This window comes from Mixophyes fleayi, chromosome 3 (assembly GCF_038048845.1).
Source record: "Mixophyes fleayi isolate aMixFle1 chromosome 3, aMixFle1.hap1, whole genome shotgun sequence".
Classification (NCBI taxonomy): domain Eukaryota; kingdom Metazoa; phylum Chordata; class Amphibia; order Anura; family Limnodynastidae; genus Mixophyes; species Mixophyes fleayi.
In genome coordinates, this window is record NC_134404.1 from 196,794,846 (window position 1) to 196,817,096 (window position 22,251).

At 41.9% G+C, this 22,251-nt stretch overlaps 1 protein-coding gene across 3 annotated transcripts in view; it reads right to left on the reverse strand.

Annotated features, from left to right (window-relative positions):
* Positions 1 to 22,251, reverse strand: part of CEP85L (centrosomal protein 85L) — a 181,468-nt gene that overhangs the window by 65,152 nt on the left and 94,065 nt on the right. For all 3 annotated transcript variants that reach the window (XM_075202980.1, XM_075202979.1, XM_075202982.1), the window contains one exon: positions 2,643 to 3,406. In XM_075202980.1, coding sequence (XP_075059081.1) covers positions 2,643 to 3,406 — 764 coding nt within the window. The remainder of the gene's footprint in view (positions 1 to 2,642; positions 3,407 to 22,251) is intronic.

The window sequence follows — 22,251 nt, forward strand, 5'->3', positions numbered from 1 at the left end:
AAGAGATGCGTCAGTACGACACTGACATTCTCAGCCAGGTCACCAGGGAACAGATCCACACATCTCTGCTACCCAAAGGAAAGCATGTAATGGGGAACTATCTTTACCCAATATTTCCATTAAATAAATATAATTATACCAAATTGTAGACATTGTTCTTATTAAAATCTTTTAATAAAGCTGCACAGTTCTGTTGTCCATATATGTTCTCAATATGATGAAAAACATGTCAAAATACCAAAATATAGTAATGACGAGTAATAAGAATTTCTAAAAATGTTATTTATAAAGATTGCTACTTAAAAAAGATCAGTCATCTCTTTTGCTTAGCTCAAGCTTTGCAAAGTCTGTACCTTAAAAATTGTTTACTCTTCCTTCCCCCTGGCTCAGGGACAGCCTATATATCATGGTAATCACCGGATGAACTCGATGCTCTGGAGAGTGTTTGGTTTCTTTCGTGGTTTTTTTTTTTGCACCAGGTTATTTAAAAGACTCTACTTGGTACAACAATACCAAGATGATTGTTTTTGAGAAGACCTATCACATATAATGCCACATGTAACAATATTTTGCAAGTGTAGCTGTTTTCATCTATGTTTACTGCTATAATATGTCAACTGTACTTTCATGAGACTGAATTTGTTAAAAGAATTTAAAAGATTACAATTTGACCAATAAAGTCTGTTCACAGGGTAATCCTACTAAAATTAATCACCTCTTACAGCAGCATTACTAAGAAGGCTTAAACATTCCTGATCACACCACCCTTCCTTTACAAAACAACAGCGACATTCAGAGGATGGAACACAGACGTACACAACTCATGCCAAGTAATACCAATACTGTAACACACAAACTCCAAATAAACTCAACTGTAGCTGTCTATATTGTGCACCACTAGTTTTTATATAGGAGCTGGCAACATTAACCATTTGATGTATCATAATGGATGACTGATTTATTAACTAGAGAGTATAGGGTGTAACGCTCAAGCCAATGTAACTAAAACAGCTGACTGGAGGGAACAGCAGCTTTGAAGCATTATACGTTGTTCAAACAACCAATAACGTGTAAGTTATGGAAAGTATTGGTCTATTAGTAACATTTTGACACACCCACTGTTGTGTATACCTAGACAGTCAGACAGATTGGAGTAGGCTTGTGGAAGGGCATTTCTTCATGCAGAACAGATCTCCTGAGAGCTTACTGAAGAAAGGATTACCTATACGTCTGCAAATACGTACACTCTCATTCATAGGAGACCTTTCCGTATTATAGTGTGAATAATACGTATGGCCTCCTTACATTGGGTCAACTTGTATTTTGTTTCTCTCATCCATCAAAATAGGTATATAAGAGGAGCCATCCCTGCATATTGTACTGCCTTCCATTCAATCATTACCAGAAGTAGTGCTGCCACAGATCTGGTATTCACTCGGACTCTCCCGTTTTCCTTATTTGCTCAGTATAGTCTTAGAAGAACCAGACCAAGTTTCAAGACTAGAGATCCTGAAATTGTTTCACCACAGTGATTATCAAGTGGAATCTACCGTTCAAAAACATGTAGTCAAATTCTCAAACTTTAGATACTTAAAGGACCCAGCATTGCACTGTGGTCGCCAGAACAGGACCCAGCATTGCACTGTGGTCGCCAGAACAGGACCCAGCATTGCACTGTGGTCGCCAGAACAGGACCCAGCATTGCACTGTGGTCGCCAGAACAGGACCCAGCATTGCACTGTGGTCGCCAGAACAGGACCCAGCATTGCACTGTGGTCGCCAGAACAGGACCTGTGTAGTAATTCATTTTTATTCTGCTGTGCACAGAAATGTTTTGATGTATTGTTTGCTTTAAGCTATGTAGACTTTGAGTATAAGTTTTAGCCACAGCACAATAAATGTCCCCTTTCACCACATTATACATGGCACAAAAATTTGCATTTTCACAGAGCTGTGCTGAGCATCATGTGTTGAAGGGACATAAATCACAATATTTACTCTATTTGTTTTATGTGAAGAAAACTAAACATTTATATTTTTTTATTATTAATTTTATCTTTGAGCAATTATCATAGTTAGGTGGCAACCTGAATCAGAGGTAATAAGGAACATTTACTAAATGAACTCAAAAATTATTTAAGGTCAATGATTTTGAGTGACGCTAAAGGGTAAGAGATGTGAGAAATTTCCCACATAATTCCGGTGATCTGTGTCTTTAACAGAAGGACAAAGAGTGGTGGTGTACAGAGCTTGTCAAGCCACGAACACCCCAGATGTGAGAAGGGATAGAGATACATTGCCTAGTTTTTGGAAACATTGATAATTAGATATTTGTCAAGAAGAGGGTAACATTATTAACAAATCTACAAACATATACAGTAACCACTATTCTAAGTTTTATTCTCTTGTTTGTGAGGTATAGTTAACTGTATAGTCTATTTATTTTTCTGTGGACTCCACATAAATTATGATGTAAGCTTTGTGACCTTAGTGTCCTTCGAAAAGCAGGAACAGGCATCAAATTTTAACTAAGCAACATTCAGTGTTAGGTAATTTCCAAAAATAGAACGCTAGAAACACTTTCCATGCAATTCTGACTACTTGCCACAAGATGGCAGTATACACAAACATATTGCAAGTACCTGTGACAGCTCTGTATCTTGACGTAGATGCTCTAGTGGCTGCCAAGCAAACAAACCACACGTTTCCTCTGGAGTTCTCCGCTCTTGAATATTTGCATGGAGTTGATCTGTTAGCCACATCTGAGTCCTTAAGGAAGACTGAAGTGGGGACCCAGCTTGGTAACCAAAGGGGCTGTATTTTTGCACATAGGTGTCACTTGTAGGAGAGGGCTTACTTTCCGGTAAGGCACTGTAGGTCAAATCCAAGGTATGCCTCCTACTTGGTGTAGTAGATGTAGCAAAGTCATTGCTGCTGCAGCTGTCAAACTTATATTTTAGGTCTATGCCCGGAAGCTCTTTCCTATCTATGTCTTTATCGTCCAATTTCAGAGCCTCCATACTGTAGTGCAGACAAACCGGCCTGTGACCTCGCGACTGCTGGGACAGAGAGCCATCTCTACCCATTCGTTCGAGACTATGCCGTAACCCGGCTTTCTCCACCTTGACATCCTGACCAAAGGCCTCCGGTGTGCTCAGTTTAGAGAGAGATGACCATTTCTTTATAGGCCTGGAGTCTTTCATGTCAAGCGGGTTATCTGAATGGCCATAGGTTCTACCAGCACCGGGAGAAGAGTAGCTGCTATCCCAACAAGAGGTGTCCAGCCTGTCCTCTCTGTGCCTGGGCAGCGATGATCTGGACGTGGAGGGCATGACATGTGCAGTAGGCAGGCAGACCAGTGGGTGCACTGGTTTTAATGTAGATGTACCACTGGAAGCTGAATTGTCTAAAAAAAAAAAAAAAGAGAAAGATATATTACCTTTAAACATATAGAAATAATTCATAGCAATATAAACTTTAATCAGGTAATGTCAATTAAATTTTGCAGCCATGCTCCCTGTAATTTTGTCAGAGTTTGATAGTTGTATGAAGAACAAGTTTACAGAAATAATTGAAAAGAAATAGAAGCAGATCCAAAACTCTGCCAAGGTATAAAGACCCTACAAATTAAAGTCATCAACTATCGCCAATACTGATCTCTATACACATACAACATTTCTGCTGGTGTCAAATCCAATTAAATACATGTATTTCACTTACCCATTTCTTTAAACTTGTTAACCACAAACAGAATATAGACCCCCCTTTCCCCCCCAAAAAAAAATGTTATGCTTTACTTTCTATAATACATTAAAGTAAATGAGAAGTGTGCACTTTTACTAGAATTCTGCTCTATTTTCTACACAACATCCAAGTGGCACATTCATTTTGGTCACAAAAAAGGGACATGAAAGGTGATCCAAGGGTCAGAAGAGGTGTCAAATCACTATCCTCCTGCCATGAGCTGTCCTCTGCAGCACGGACAGGATTACACAAGTCTAAACAGTTAATCTCTTTGCTAAATGCAGCCCATTCAAAGAGGCCAAGGATGTCCACAGTCATATTCAGCTCCTGATCACACACAGCACTTGCTGGCAATTTTCAGTATTACATTACATTACAGATATCCACATATTTTAATAATAATAAAAAAATCAATGATTTCACCACATTTGTAGAATGTGGAGTGGGGGAAAAGTGTATTATACTAATGCATTAGCCCAACCAACTCAGTCTGGAAATCATGAAAAAGAAATTGACAGCCATGAGAACACTCATAGTGACTACTAACACTGCCGCAGCACTGCTATTACCCACATGCTTGATCCCAAATCTGAAACCTAAGATAGTAAAGGTGTAGCATGAGAGTTTGAGGGGGGAAGGTAGCGCACCCCGTTTTTCATTATCAGCGTGACATTACTATGCAACATCCGTAACATAGCAGTCCGTAAAGTGTCTTCTTTTCACATACATACGAGAGAGGCATCAGTAAAATATGACATGCTAACACTACCAGATACTCAATATGCACAAATGCTCTATCAAGTTATTTGTATCAGAGTTATGAGCCCCATAGCTGACAATTGTTTGTAAATAAACAAAATGAGTAAAAACCTTTTTTTTAGGGGTTTAGAACTCCACTTTAGCTGCAGGGACCGTTATGCATATTCAAACAGGCAGATATTCTTTGTATTTGTTTTAATTAACATATCAGTCCAAAGCAAAACACAGGCATAGAAGAACGCACAGAACAGGGTTTCTCTCTATATTCCAGATTTTCCAGGAAACTTCTGGCTTTTGTAAACAGAAATATATTACATTGCAATGCTTTCTAGGGGTGCAATGAATCAGATATACCGCACAGATTTTGATGTAAAAATTAGTGAAATAAAGATCCCATTGTGTTTTAAGAGTGCACAGTATAAAACGTACCATTTTCAAATGCTACGGGGGAATTCAATTGACAGAGTTACTCTTGAGAATAACGCTGCCCTCGCACCATTACCATAAGTGCGCTCATTTTAACACAGATTTCTGTGCTAAATTACCGTACTAACAGTAATAATGCGCACTATTACCGTTTACAGTAAAACATACTAACTAGTAGGTTAATTGGCTGCTATCAAAATTGACCCTAGTCTCTCTCTCTCTCTCTGTGTATGTTAGGGAATTTAGACTGTAAGATCCAATGGGGCAGGGACTGATGTGAATGAGTTCTCTGTGCAGCGCTGCGGAATCAGTGGCGCTATATAAATAGATGATGATGATGATGGTGTTCAGAAACATGATGATCACTTTCAAGCAAATCAATAGGTCAGTTCCCCCTAATATTGAAATTTGTAATGAGGTTCAGAACTCAAGGAAAAGATGTCCATACAATTCATGTTATGACACGATCATCGATAACAATGCCAAATCAATAGTAATGATCACTCATTGCTTCCTCTTTCTCAGTTCCAACCACCTCCTGCATGACACTTACTGGGGGTATTTGCAACTACAAGACGTGATGTGAGGGTGGAGACCACAGACTTCTAATTGATTACCACCAGTGGTGAATCTAGTTGTGAAATTACTGTGTGTATTATTGTAATGTCAGGAGGTATTTGATTTTTACTGACTTCCATTTTTTCCATACTGATGACTTTTAGCAGCCCTGCGTGTGTAGGCATTGGTGCATAGTCACAATTCTTGCTGCTGAAATGCAGGACATGTATAAACGTATGCTAGTGTGCATGTATTACCTGTGTGTACTTGGCCTGAAAGTCATTTTTTTTCTCCCTCAGAATCTAAATGTGGATACGCCTTACACTTACCCATACAAATATGTGGCAATGATATACTGTAATCATTAAACCCATCTATAAATGATGCAGTATCGCAGAATGTACACATGTAGAAATGTGAATATTTAAAGGAAGAGACCTGTACTAAGGACTTTTCTGGACTGAGACCAGCTGCAGAGTTTCTCCTGTTCATATTCCATGTAATTCGCAGCTGCAGTTGACTGGCATGTGGTATCATTATGACACAGTACAAGATGGCACAGTACACACGGCTACTCCCGACCGAGTGAACAGATGGCTGAAAATGGACAGAATCATCCAGTCTGTCGTCAGACCTATTTTTGTGTGTTCTAATATTTTCAGGAAAGATGAACTAGCAAAATTCAAAAAGTGGGGATTGAATTAGAAATGACATCCACTGACACAGGCCTTAGGTTGTGGAAGCTAGCACCGCCTATTACAAAAACACTAGAACAGGAAACCACTGGCTTCCTCAATTCAATTAAAAAAGCAATAGCAGGAACAGATCAATGGGAATATGTAAAATAGTCTAAAAATGTAAATGCAATCACTGCCAGCAGCCTGGCACTGCATGTCCTTCAAGTTCAGATGGAACTCTATTAACAAGACGCAACAAACCGAATATACAAATTGCCTTATACAAGAAAAGCTATTATTATTCGCAACCACTGAATATATTTTGGACACGTGTGATTATTTCACATGAACCAGATTACTCAGTCTGTGGCACTTATGGGTGGTGGGTAATTTTAAACACCCCGTCCCCCAGGAACACTCCTACACACATTTTGCAAGTTACATAAAAAGTATAAAAACAATGCAGAACACAAGTAAACGCTATGGATCTACTGTCCTCTCTCACGGTGTAAGACTAAAACACAGATTTAGATTAGACTGCTACGGAGTGAATGTATATTACCAAAGGGTTAAGTACAGAAGTTAGAGAACAAAAGCAATGAAAATGCTGCCGTTGGTGCAGACAAATGTAGGAATTAGGCTCTACAGTACAACAGCTGTAGCTCCCCAGTCTGGGAAACTCTGCACAGCAACTAATCATGAAGCTACTTGAACACACTGGACTGTACGACTGAAGCACAACACGTAACTAACCTGCTGCCTTGGTTATTATACATAAACCAAACAATGCAATTGCATTGAACTCTTACACTGTGTAAGTGGTCTCATAATTATCAACATCTAAAACACAAGCTCCATAGACACCTTATTGCAATGCAACGTGTGACAATGCTTGACCAGTGACAAACTGAAGACATACATCAGGAAACACACTCTTCAACATAATGAAATATAGTAAATATAGCATTAAATAATTCTTAATTACATTAATGCGAGAACAGGGACTGAGTACTGAATCCAAAATACAAATAAGTGCTGCGTGCAGTTGGTAAATAAAACACAGACATATTCATGGGAGGAACATAATATATAATTCTGAATCATATTGTCTATGGCAGTGGTTCCCAAACTTTTGCAGTTCGCGGCACCCTTAGAGACTCCAAATTTTTTCAAGGCACCCCTCCAATATAATTATTGAGCAGTCCTGTTTTAGAAGTAGTTGGGTCAAAAAATTGTAATAAGTATTTAGGTCAGGACAGAAATACTTATTTAGTTGTATGCAAAAATGCCCCCTCTGCATACAGACACTCTGCCCTCAGGCACACTGCCCCCTCTGCATCCAGACACACTGCCCCCTCTGCATCCAGACACACTGCCCTCTCTCACACTGCCCCCTCTGCCCTCTGTCGCCCCTCCTCTGCTCTCTGTCACGCTGTCCCCACTCCTCTGCCCTCTCTCACACTGCCCCCTCTGCCCTCTGTCGCCCCTCCTCTGCTCTGTCACGCTGTCCCCCCTCCTCTGCCCTCTCTCACAATGTCCCCTCCTCTGCCCTCTCATGCTGTGTCCCCCTCCACTGCCCCTCTCACGCTGTGTCCCCCTCCACTGCCCCGCTGTGCCTCTCCTCTGCCCCGCTGTGCCTCTCCTCTGCCCCGCTGTGCCCCTCCTCTGTTCTCTGTCCCCCTTCTCTGCCCTGCTGTCCCCCTCCTCTGCCCCTCTCCTCTGCCCTGCTGTCACCATCCTCTGCTCTGTCCCCTTCCTCTGCCCCGCTGTCACCATCCTCTGTCCCCCTCCTCTGTCCCGCTGTCACCACCCTCTGTGCCACTCCTCTGTCCCGCTGTCACCAACCTCTGTCCCGCTGTCACCATCCTCTGCTCTCCTCCTCTGTCACCATCGTGTCACCAACCTCTGTCCCGCTGTCACCATCCTCTGCTCTCCTCCTCTGTCCCGCTGTCACCATCCTCTGCTCTCCTCCTCTGTCCCGCTGTCACCATCCTCTGCTCTCCTCCTCTGTCCCGCTGTCACCAACCTCTGTCCCGCTGTCACCATCCTCTGCTCTCCTCCTCTGTCCCGCTGTCACCATCCTGTCACCAACCTCTGTCCCGCTGTCACCATCCTCTGCTCTCCTTCTCTGTCCCGTCGGGCGCCGGGACCCAGCAGCCTCCTCTCTCCTGCAGCTTATTACTGACGTTGATATTCAGTGACAGCTGCAGGAGAGAGGAGGCTGCTGGGTCCCGGCGTCCGGCGGATTGGTAAGTTTCTGTGTTTTGGGTTTTTTTCATGTCTGGCCCGCGGCACCCCAGTGACAGCGCCGCGGCACCCCTGGGAGCCGCGGCGCACAGTTTGGGAACCGCCGGTCTATGGTAAGGAATTAACCACATTCTACATTATCATACACTCAGTTTGTGTTGTCTACTTAATAAAGTTCATAAATAAGTAGATCTGATCAGCCAAGTTGGTGATTTTTTTTTTATTTAATTTTTTTTTATTGGGCCCAAAAGACTCATTATTGTATCAAATTTAGTTCAGGTGCAGTCAGGACAAAAAGGCAGTTACACTTTGCTCAGAGTAATTTGCATGGTCATATATGGTATTTTGTTTAAGGATTTACTTAAATTGTCTCTTAAAAAGGTCCGGGCTACACAGTGATCACGTTTAAAATTTTCCACTGAGCAGTGTTGAACAATTCTTTCCCACGTAGACAGTTCAACATCCTATTATGTTAGTCTACAAGAACCATAAAACACAGCCATCATTTACGTAGCGGAAGGCATCACATCTTTACAGAATATGGGATACTGCAAAACTTTGTGCTCAAAAATAGCATAGCTTGATTATCTTTCTGTTTCTTTAAACAAAACAGCTCTCCAAAGAGGTTACTATATAAATGGACACAAATCCAGATTTTGGAAGCTCAGAAATTCCCAGGCTCCCAGAACATGGACATTTCAAACTCCAGGGATACTCTCTGCAAAGGCAACTTACAAAGATCATGTACACACTGCACATACGATCCTCTGAAAAATGCTCAATTTTGCAGTAATACTTTTGCTACAACATTGAGATATAGCTTAGGGAGCTGGGTCACGTATCAGAGTAACTGAATTATATATCAAGAGAAGAACCCTGGAACATTACGGGACACTAGGCCACAAAACAAGAGTGTTTATAAATTAAAGCACACACAAGACATAATAGTACTAAACCGATTACATGGTTACCTAGTGTAATGCAGTGCTACGAGGAACAGTATTCTGATTAATAGGGTGTAATCATTGTGGAAAGTCTGGAATTGGTTATTCTCGTGAAGTGAACATGTACCCAAAATTAAGTTCAATCTCCCTGGTTTGCAGAAAAAAAATGGCAACATACTGTGCACAGGATCTAGGATCACATATTAAGTAGAAATACTGAGCAGCTTTAGACTATTTGCTTCATCATGAATTTACGCTGTAAGCTCCAATGGGGCAGAGACTGATGTGAGTGACAAATATTCTCTGCACAACGCTGCAGAATTAGTGGCGCTATATAAATAAATGATGATGATTTAATTTTTCAGAAGTCTTTTTTTTTTTTTTAAAAGTAGCAACGTCAAACGTGCTGTATAACAAAATAAAAATAAAGGAGAGATACTTTCCTTGATGGAGACAGCCTTTCAGAACTAATCTTCATTATAATGCAGCCAATATATTCATTATTCCTCAATGGCATCAATGAGGCATTATGCTGTATTCTTATTAATATGGGTAAAAGCTGCCTTCAACCTAAGTGGCAGAACATTTAAGTTTGCCAGTTAAAAATGGCTGTGGAGGGGATTGCGCAGGGGGATTAAGTGGGAGGACCAATAAGAAAACTGCAATCCCTGTGACTGCAGCTTCTGATTAGCCCTCCCAGTCACACTTACCGTGTTCCACACTGTCACACAGTCCCAGTTCTCAGTCTGGCTATGAGACAAACCACAGGGTTCCAGGAGAAAGAGCTAAATGGAGCAACTGCCAGGGATACGGTGAGGGGAAGGTTGTGATGCCGCTTTAAGTCCACCAAATTATTAGCTCCACTAATTGTAGGCGATGGGTATACTTTAAAAGAACCCATTAGTAATGTAATAGTGATTTTTCTATGTAGCATTATAACAAACTGAATGGTATAATTGGTTCAATCTGAATGGGTCATCAACACATTGCTACCGTGCTTTGAAAATTCTGTGACTGCTTTATTCAGTGACCCATTCAGTTTTGGTTGATTACATGCCCATATTATGCATCAGCAAAGGATAGGGACTATTTGTACTACAGAAATTCACCATATTATTGCCAAGTAAAGACGATGGCACCAATGGCCCGCCACACAAACAACATCTTAGCACTGAAACATCTACTTTTTATGGACACTGCCCCATACTGTGGGACACTGAAGCTGTGTCAGAGCCTTTTTGGCAGATTTGTAGTATGAAGCAGAGCACAGCTGTGCATTCATTTAAATAATAGCACAATTCAGATCACAAACCCTTATCTTATATCTGACAAAGAGCATGTTCTTGGCAACACAGAACAGTGACTCACACATACACCCAAGAAACACAGACGTATACATCTGTTGGCATAAGACCTGTATTTTTTTACATTTCTGGAACAAAAGTACTATAGAAAATTTTATTCAGAGGTGATCACTTTACTGTATGTATTATAAATACAATCACACACATTTGTCATCACAAGGAGTTTCTAGAATGCATTCCATGAAATAGTATTTTCATTTCTTCAGTATTTATTTTCACATTTAGCCAGGGGCAGAACTCTACATCGCCATCACACAATGTGAAGGGGGCGTACTGCTGCAGATCCTGCTCTGTTATTCTGAGTAAGCTTGGGGGGCCAGTGCCTGCTGCGGAGATGTTAGTGAGGGCAAGCAGCAGCTACAGACACCCCCCCCCCCCCCCACCCCCTCACTTCCAGGCCCCATTGCTAATGCACCACCTGCTTTTAGCAGAATGCACTATTGCAAATAAGTACAGTACAGTGGGCTGGGGGTATCATAATGTGTCAGGAGGTGGCGAGATAAATAAAATGTTTTGTTATAATGTATGTATAATCTACTGCGTGATCTGGGTCTATGTTATTTACTGTGTTCACTTATTGCTCAGTTTTCCATATTTCAATTACCTATACATTTTCCAAACACGTCCTACCATTCCAGGATCCAGACAAGAATTCAGTATCAGGCCATGAAAGGAGCTGCAATAACAGGCAGGTGAGAGAAACTCTGTCTTAATATATAACATGGTTTGTCTAAAGTGGCGGAGGCACACCCCATGTTGGCCACACCCCATGTTGGCCACACCCTGATACTATGTGGCCAGGCCCCCCTTTTGGCAGCACCATGACCCTTTTCTTGCTAATCCGTGGAGAGGGTGCCCACAAAAGTTCCTGTACCAGGGCACCAAATGCCTCTATACGGCTGAGATACCTTCCTCCCCCAAGCACACTGGCTTCTTTAACTTAGCCCTGACTGACAGATGTAGAGACTAGACAGTGTAAGGTGTTACAGCATTGGAATACTCAAGATAGTTAGGCTTTATTATAAATACATTTCTCAACTTGCTTTGGTGGAGATTAGTGTGGATATCCTTCCACAACCACCAATATATCTAATTTTCAGAATGTGAATTTTTTTTTCCTGTGTCCAATCAGAAGGCAAATAAATCTAAACTACTTTATCCTATATTAAAAAATACTCTTGTAACGTCGACAGTCTCCGAATGCCATAACAGAATTTAAGATGACCGATACAGCTTTTGTCAGCAATGTCACAGTGAGATAATACAACTGAAAAACAGCAGGTCTAAGGTCAGGAAATCTACTGCACAAGGGGGGGGGCAACATCTCAAATATGTTTAGGTTCTGACTACCCCCTGAAACGTTTCTATATTAGCGATTTTTTTCTAGTAACTCTTACATAAAGAAATGGCTTCATTAACTTAACACAGGTCACCAAACATAGATACTTTCATTCAGCCCACAAACAGCATAGCAGACAAGCAAGTAAAGTGCACATAAAGGTTTGTAATCTGGACAGAAGCAGCAATCTTCTTGCTGCTGACCTAGATGTACAGAAGCTATCAGATGGAGGGAGAAAGATTATAAACAGATGTTATGCCGCTATTATGTGTAAAATAAAAACTGTGATTGTGCTCTGACCTATCCCATAAAAGGCCGGAACACGCATCACTACTGGCTGTCTCTGCTCTTATTTCAAAAGAATGAATAAGACAGGAGTATGTAATTAGGTAGTTATAAAATAGCAGTGTGGATTATTTCTTCCCGCATGATTACCAGTCACTTGGGAAAGCCCTCCCTCCACAACAGAAAGTGCTGCTTACACAGTACGAACATAAGATCCACATTAAGCCATTTCAGTTAGAGAAGAAAACACTGCATATGCATCTGCACAATTACCCAGGAGTGGTACATCGCTCTGCTACGTGATTGGTCCAGGGAAAATGGTGATGAGGTGCTCCTGTGCTCACAGTTGCAAGCATGACCTGAGATTTGCTAGGCCTCCAAGGCAGAATAAAACAGTCCCCAAGCAGTGACTATTGTCTAATTGTTCAATAGTCACTGAAATTTCTTCATTTTACACAATCATTTTGTTTGTAATCCAGAAAAACATCTATTAGTAACGCCCATTTGTTATATATGTTCTCTTTAAAACCAGACTGCAAAATAATCTAGTAAGTACTGCAACAACAAACAAAATAAAGTCACTCCTTTACAATGTTCTCTGTTGTATGCTTTATTTACACGTAATAAGTGGTGTAATTACGTGTAATTACAGAGCACTGCGGGCTCTCTTCTACTATATCGCACCTTCCTTTCTATATTCCTGACACCACACAGACCAACAGGGCTACTCGGCCTAAGTAGCATATAATCAGTGGTCCAAATGCACAAGATCTTGCTGTTCAGGCAGAAAATAACCACACACAACAATAGTGATGGCCACATTAATGAGAAGGATCATATTATTATTGTGCTTGTTTAGGGGACATACAGGATATAATATAAAGCCAAATGCACAATCTCGCTGATGTGGCACCAGCTTTACTTGCTTGTTATCCAACAGCTCAATTTACTCTGGATAAAATCTTCTACACATGAACTCCAACAGCACTTTGTGACATTATTTGTGCAACTTCTTGAGGCTTAAATATACTACAAGCACAGGCACAGAGAATCTCTGCCTAACAGCAATCCATTTTAGCAGTATTGGAAAAAGCTTGCTCCTGCGACAAAGAAAGGGTGAAAGAAAGATGCATCTTTAATTATAAGCTTGTTGCACGTTGTGCGCAGTTTTTTTGCATTTGTTTTCTGGCACTTGAGCCATAATAAACATGTGCTGCAACATTTCTGAAAAGTGGTGCACAGGTAAAATGTGCAAAAAAAAAAAAAAAAAAGTGTTGCAACCAACAGGAACCACACATGAATTATCTGTCAGTCAGGGGCCTCCCGCTTCCCTCAAGCCCCAGCCATCATGACACGGCCTCTGTCCTCGCTAACATAATCATACAAATGGTAGGTCACTGCCTCCCACAAGATACCCTATATTGCTGTGACCATTTTGATGGTCCCATTGTCTATAGATTTTTCTATTACTGTCAACGTCAAATAGGATGACATTCAGGAGGTAATGAAGATTAAATACAATGATGAGCTCAGATCACAGTCAAGTGCACTTTACAAAAATGATAACCTGATTGATCACAATGGGTTACAGCACCCTCTAACCCCCAGTTATCTGTGCACCAGTTTCCATCGAGGCTCCCAAATGGATTGGAAAGAGCGAGAGAAAAATTAGTTTTACAGCTCCTGATATGGAAAGGGCTGCAATGTGCACACTCCCGGCTCACATCAGGCTACCATTAATTAGGTAGCAGAACAAAGTGAACTCATGAATAATAAAATATCATGCCCTAAATATTACTTTTTCATGCAATATTCATAGCAATTTATGTTCCATCAATATGCACATTTCATTTGTTTTTCAAAACCTTTTGCCTTTCAAAAGACAAAAGATATAGGACCAGATACAGAGTGGGCAACAAAATTAGCGTAATTTTTCGCTCAAAAAAGCACTTGTAAAAAAATAGCGTATTTACTCCCAAATGCTGAGCCGTACACATCTTCAGATCTATGCAGGACGCTTTTTGCAAAGCACTTGCCATGACACTTACGCCCCGCTTGCACCTATGTTTGTATCCATTTGTTTTATGTGCAATTTGATAATAACAACACTTAAAACTCTTAATACAGCAGAAACAACTCCCTGTCTTCTATAAAATAATATTACTTCTTTCTATGATGTATATGCATATTTTTCCCCAGTCTGTATCCGTTCGCAATAGTGCAAACTCGTTCTTACTATAGTCTGCCTATGTTAGAACAGCCCCGTCTCACCTCTACAGCTATAGGCTGGCGTAAGTGGCAGAATCATGTAACTCTGCATCGGTGTAAGTGCAGGCGCCCGCTTTTTGGGCATGTACAGAGTGATTTCACACAAGATATGCTATGCAGCCTGGTCTAGAACTCCCTCTGTATCAGCCCTAGTCTGTTTCTCATGTGTTCATTGTTACACTACATACGTGTTACACTCAATACTCATCACCACTGAGCAATGAACTAATTAGGAAGCAATAAGGACGGTCATCAGTGCAAAGAAATAATCTACAACAACCAAATAGTAAAACATTGATAAAAATCTAACTGCATATGAACAGGAAACATTTTTGTGGCAATAAGCTCTAGAAAAAGATAGTGTACATGCACTATTCAAGACCGGGACACTAAATACTTTCAATATTAATTATTCATACACTTGTTCATTTACACATTGTGGCTAATGAAAGAAGAAAGTGGACATTTTCTAGAAAAGAGAAAAATCCAATTGGGGACAGATCTATTGCCTTCTGTATACATGGGATATAAATTCAATGCCAATAGCAATGTGAAACAAGTCACACTCTTATATGCAGAACACCTCTTTACATCATACACTTTTTGGGAGTCTTCTCTTACTCAATAAAATATATGAACGTCTATGTCTCCCAGTCTTAGAGCAACTACAAATTTCGTGGAAGACAGAGAACTTCCATTTGAAATCTAAATGCCATCTACCAGCAGCACAGATGGATTGTAGACTGTGGTTTGTCCCCAAAGTGCAAGTCAAACCCAACAAGGGTTGACAAATAGGTCACTGGCCATCCTCACTACCCGGGTACCTATAAAAGTCACTTAGGGGCATATACACCAAAGTGAACCAGATGCGTTAATGTAGAAACATGGGAGAAAATCCTATTCAGAAAAGCAAGACCAATGAATCATCATTTTGACCAACTGCTCAAATTCTAAAAAAACATTAAGTAAACAAACTACAAAAGAGAGTATGCTTTAACACATTCTGCTGGATATACAAAAATACATTTTACAAGCTGCTGCACCCATTACTTTTACGTCTAGTCATCCCATATGGCAAACCAACATTACTAGGAAAAGGACATCCCTGAAAACTGGTGCAGAGGTAACCCGATGGCAAAAATAGTGGTACAACTCATATCAGACATTTGCTTTCATGTTATAAACTGCTGACTGCTTTTCTTAACAGCATATATTTTTTCTTGTAATGTTCCCCATTCAGGGCCGGACTGGGACTAAAAATCAGCCCTGGCATTTAAAGCACACAGGCCCACGTGTTGTGGGCCTCATGCACTATATTGTTGCACACTGATGCTGGCGCAGTACAACATGATGTAGTATGAGTGTGTGTGTGTGGGGGGGGGGGTATTTATTTCTCCTAATGACCCTCAACATTACATTATTAGCACCCCAATTACATCAATAAACACCATGACAATACATTATTAGTACCCAAATTACAGCAATAAATAACCCCCCACACACACTCATACTACATCAATCACCCCCACATTACAGCAACCGGCATCACCCCCCACATTACAGCATTCAGCATCACCCCCCACATTACAGCGTCCAGCATCACCCCCCACATTACAGCGTCCAGCATCACCCCCCACATTACAGCATTCAGCATCACCCCCCACATTACAGCGTCCAGCGTCACCCCCCACATTATAGCAATACCCTCTCCTACTTATTAGCAATACTAAGCACCAAACACACTACAACATTGCCACCAGCACGCCACCCCATACTACAGCAATACCACCAATTATACAGACGCCACTGTAGGAAACAATGTTTTGCTTTTTTCAAATCTCCCACAAAATAGCAACAACGAACAGAGTACTTACACACACATATAGGTAACAGGTACCCTTTTCCCTCAATTAAATAGTAATGGCAGAATTTTCATGAATCATTCCACATGAAATAAAACTAACATATATCTAAAAAAAACATAACTATTGAATGATCAGTTGAACCCACACGGCCGCATTAAAAGTATTTCCATCTACAGCAAAATGTCACAGAAAAATATTTTTGTTTTACTACAGTAATTGGATATGCGTCTTTTCTATTCATTTTAAATAACACAGTATATAAATTAAGGGGGATAGAGGAGGTGGGTGAGAAATAATTGGATGTGATCCATCAGTTTGATTAGATAGGAAACATCTAGATTATTTACCTGGAGGTGTCTACCGCCTTGACTCACAGGCAGGGCTGACAAGAGAAATTTTGGGCCCCGATACAGCAACTTCTTTGGGCTCCCGTCATATTCAACAATGAAAGACTTGCCTTTGGCAGAAGTTCATATGATGCCACACCGTAGTGTGCCCAGTTCATATTATGCCACATCGTAGTGCCCCACGGTCATATTATGCCACATAGTATTACCCTCAATACATATTCGGTCATGCAGAAGTGCCCACAAATCATATTATGGCATTGTAGTGCCCCCAAATCATTAGTAAAGCTCAGATAAAAACTCATTCACAAATAAAAATTGGTACAGCATATCAGATACTGAGTGTGAGTCTCCCAAGAGCAGCTTAATACATCATTTACAATGCAAACAAAAATAGATATATTGACACAATTACAGATAAAATTTATGACAAGCAATGTTTTTTCCTCTTAATTAAAAATCTCTGTACAGATAAATATGCAAAAAACTTTACAGCGCAATAATGAGCAATACATAGTGTTAAACATTATTGGATACGCTGTAGTGTCCCCAGTTCAAGAAAGGATGGTTAAAAACATATTGCACACGAGAAAATATATGAACTTACCTGATTATGGCATCCTGTGTTCTGTTCTCCTACTGGGCGCGCTGGGCGAGGAGGGATCAGCAGCTGTCAGCTCACACAGGCAGTCGGGAGCAGGAATAGAGGGCAGTGGTCGAAGCAGAAATTTAGGAGTGGGGGTATAGAAAATATAGGTGAATGGAGTATGAAGGCTTGTTTTTTTTTGTTTTTTTAACACTTGTCCCCTCTGTGCATTTCCATTCTTCATTACTACTTGTGTTTTATGATGGCTGCATCCCTGACATTCCCATTCTTAAGATGTCTCTCCCTTTACACTTTCTTTTACCTATGCCCCTGCACCATCTTCTCCTTTGTCCCTCTCACTTAACCCCCTGCACCACCTTCTCCGCTGGCTCTCACACATCTTCCTGTACCACCTACTCCCCTGGCTCTCTCACACGTCTTCCTGCACCCTCTACCCCCCGGCTCTCTCACTCCTCTTCCTGCACCCCCTACCACCCTGGCTCTCTCACCCCCTCTCCCAGAACCCCCTTCCCCTTTGGCTCTCTCACCCCCTCTCCCAGCACCCCCTGGCTCTCACCCCCTTTCCCAGCACCCCCTTCCGCTCTCTCACCCCCTTTCCCAGCACCCCCTTCTGCTCTCTCACCCCCTTTCCCAGCACCCCCTTTGGCTCTCTCACCCCCTCTCCCAGCACCCCCTTTGGCTCTCTCACCCCCTCTCCCAGCACCCCCTGGCTCTCACCCCCTTTCCCAGCACCCCCTTCCGCTCTCTCACCCCCTTTCCCAGCACCCCCTTCTGCTCTCTCACCTCCTTTCCCAGCACCCCCTTCGGCTCTCTCACCCCCTCTCCCAGCACCCCCTGGCTCTCATCCCCTTTCCCAGCACCCCCTTCGGCTCTCTCACCCCCTCTCCCAGCACCCCCTTCCGCTCTCTCATCCCCTTTCCCAGCACTCCCTTCCGCTCTCTCACCCCCTCTCCTAGCACCCCCTGGCTCTCACCCCCTTTGGCTCTCTCACCTCCTTTCCCAGCACCCCCTTCGGCTCTCCCACCCCCTCTCCCAGCACCCCCTGGCTCTCATCCCCTTTCCCAGCACCCCTTTCGGCTCTCTCACCCCCTCTCCCAGCACCATCTTCGGCTCTCTTACCCCCTCTCCCAGCACCCCCTGGCTCTCACCCCCTTCCGCTCTCTCACCCCCTTTCCCAGCACCCCCTTCCGCTCTCTCACCCCCTTTCCCAGCACCCCCTTTGGCTCTCTCACCTCCTTTCCCAGCACCCCCTTCGACTCTCTCACCCCCTCTCCCAGCACCCCCTGGCTCTCACCCACTCTCCTAGCACCCCTTGGCTCTCACCCCCTTTCCCAGCACCCCCTGGCTCTCACCCCCGCGACCCCCCCCCCCCCCCGAAAATCGCGGCACCCCCGCGACACCCCCCCCCCCCCCCGAAAATCGCGGGCACCCCCCGAAAATCGCGGGCACCCCCCGAAAATCGCGGCACCCCGGCGACCCCCCCCCCCTCCGAAAATCGCAGGCACCCCCCCCTCTTCAGTAAAAAAAAAAGAAAATTAGAAAAAAAAACAGGAAACTCACCAGTGTAACTGGCTGCACAGCATAACGGGGAAGGGAGCTGGGGAGCGCGCAGCAGAGGTGGCTGGTTCCTGGAACCACCAGCCACCAAGAAGACAGGGGGAGTTGGGCCGGCCCATATAGCCATCGGCCCTTCTGGCATTTGCCAGATGGCCAGTCCGGCCCTGTCCCCATTACAAGAACACTGATATTTGGAAAAATTTCGCTTATTTTATTTAAACAAAAAAAACGGTTCATGATATAGTAGAACGTTATTTACCCCCATGTTTCCATCAATAATTATTTTTTTTAGGGGGGGGGGATGTCCACGTCCTCATCTGACTGTTTTGAATCACTCTTTTTTTTCATTTAAACTCTACCTAATATATCTTAATTACCCAGCTTCATGCTCTTGGCTCTGGATGCGGAAAATCACAGACAATGTACGTAAAGACAAAAAACACAAATACAAGCTTGGAAAGATCTGTAATAAAGTACAATACTATGGCAGCACAGGATTAAAACCTTTTAGCAGCATGACCTTGTTGCTGGATAACAACATAGACTCAAACACATCCTAGATTTAGGCAAAACAATTAGCATCCAGCTCACAGTACACAGGCAAAAGGAGATTATCAATTCCCATCCCCAATCTGTGAGCAGGATTCTATTCATATGAAAATCCCACAAATGTGTGAAGAATGTAATCACTCTAATGGCCGGGCCACACCTGATGCCAGAGCTGCAAACAAAGACACAATAGGAAGCAGATGTAACTTGGAATCTAATCTAATTAAAGACACCATATTATTGGCTCCGTCCTTATTTCTTTCAGGGTGTTTATTTCCCCATATGTGACTTTCAGTGAATTCAGAGAGAAAGGCTAAAATTAAAAGTATACAATAGGATATATGATGAAAACTACCTCAACATTTATTACCAACGGTAAATATTTGAGCCAGCTAAGCCATGTTCTAACAAATGATTAAGAGGAATTATTTAGAAAACATGTGATTCATTTTATAGACCTACCAAAACTATCTAAATCAATTTGGATGGAGGGTGTATGTGGTGATTTCCATATAGCAGCTATTTGGGATATTACATAAAATGTAATGTTTTTCATGCATGGTAAGTGTAACATCAGTTTATTTTTTTAGTGTAAACTCTTATTGTGTGTCTTTATCTTCCTCGTTGAAGCTGCCTGCTTTACTTCTAACAGTGTTGCTTTTCATTCTCTGAAAGAGCCATCTAACGTGTAGCCAAGGATCTGTCTGCACAGGAGAGGATGCTGACAAAATGTAACAGAGAAGCTTTCAGTGATACTCCCTTAGGCCAGATTGTATTGCTGAGATAACCTACAGGGATGTCCCCGAGCCATGAATAATTGTCAGCTAGAGTCCTATTGTGTAGACACAAAAGAACCAGACTGTAGCTGCATGCATCATGATATGTACTTTTCAACTATAATACACTTATATTTACCATAATCAATGCAACCTTCAATGTGTGTGTGTGTGTGTGTGTGTGTGTGTGTGTGTGTGTGTGTGTGTGTTTGTGTGCGAGTGTGATTGGGGGGGGGGGGGGGGGGGTGCGCTGCGGACAAGACAAAATAATAAAATAGATGCTAAGGTCAAAAAGGAAACTAGAATAAATACATTTCTTCACATGTACGGGCACAATTAAATAAAATTAAGTTGCATGTTACATATTTTTATTACATATTGTAAAATATATATATTTTTTTATACTTTATAGTTTCCAATAATGAATTTCTTTCTTAAACTGAGCAGTTGGCCAGTTCGTCAAACTGTCCAGGCTGATCGCAAACAAGTAGGATCTGATTGGTCAAGGAGACAAATGTGGCCGGTCTTGTTTGCAGGCGTTTGTGGTCACCTAGGCCTTCTGGTTTGGCAATAAAAAGGTTTTGTTAGAACACATTCTCCCTATAGAGAACAAAATCGTAACGAGATCTAGACAAAAACATAGGTAATCCAAACAAAGTATTGTAATCTTCAATCACATTCATTTTTAAACCACTTCAGAAATATACTTTGATGATTGCTTTAAAGTTAGGCATAAAAATGGACTGCATAATAGCCATAATAAACACACACATGCCATGTGTCTGAGTGCAGAAAGACATCAAGCACAATCTATACTAATGAGTAAGTGACAGCATATTACCCTGTACACGTTCCAGCGGTGCAGTAATTATCACGCACAAGCAAATGCTGTATGACTTCTTGCGTAGACAAGCTCCTTGGGCGCAATAAATATTGAGCTGACAATGCAGCAGTGAGGTCTCTCACTATCAACAACCAACATGTACTCCGACACACCGAGGAACGTACACACCAACACTAATATTACACACAAGAAAGTTTTCCTAATGGATTCTTTGTTTAGGAGAGTGATAAAACTCAGGATTATTGCTGTACTGGTCATCACTTTCATCTGTGGACATTGGACCCCCCCCTTGCATCGCAATAAGAAGGAAGACATCAGGCACTAAATTGGGCAGACTCAATGGATCAACCAGTTCTATTCTGCCAACAAATTTTATTTCTAGGTTTATACATTCCTGCAAACCCAAAGTAACATACAATTAACTACATGTTTTCAAACAGCCAGGCAGGAAAGCAGTGACATTCAAAAGTGTTCTGACCAACGTGTCCTCTAGGTTCTGTTTGTACAGCAGGAAGAGCATGACGCATCTGGCACTATTACCTCTCTGCGAAACATAAGCCTGCCAAACTCTCTAGAGAGCATTCCCTTCAACATCAGCACTGACACTAAACTACTTGCAATGCAGATGAGAAGTGGCAATGCATTTACTTTACGTTACAGTCATATAAATGTCAGATTAGGCAAAAGAAAGGTGCATACAACAAACAAATCCCAAAAGATTTGGTCCCATAAAAATAAAAAAATTATATTTTGTGTTATTTTAGGAGCATTGTCTGGCTGTGACTGCAAAGTCATTCCAGTTACCTAAATACAATTAAGTGGAAGAACTATAAAATAGAATGGTCCCTAAAAAAAATAAACGCTTGGCAGGTGTAATGATACATTCCAAAGGTTGTGGGTCAGATGCGAGCAGTATACTCAGGAGACAGGCAAAATGTTGGGGCTCCCTGAGCTGCAAGCAGAAAGCCGGGTTAAAATTACCATAATAACGGTAACAGCTTTAACACCGCCCTAATTCTGGGGGATTTGAATTCCCCCCATTATGTACTCACCAACTCAGATTAGAGAGATCTGTATTCTATCTAAACAAACCTC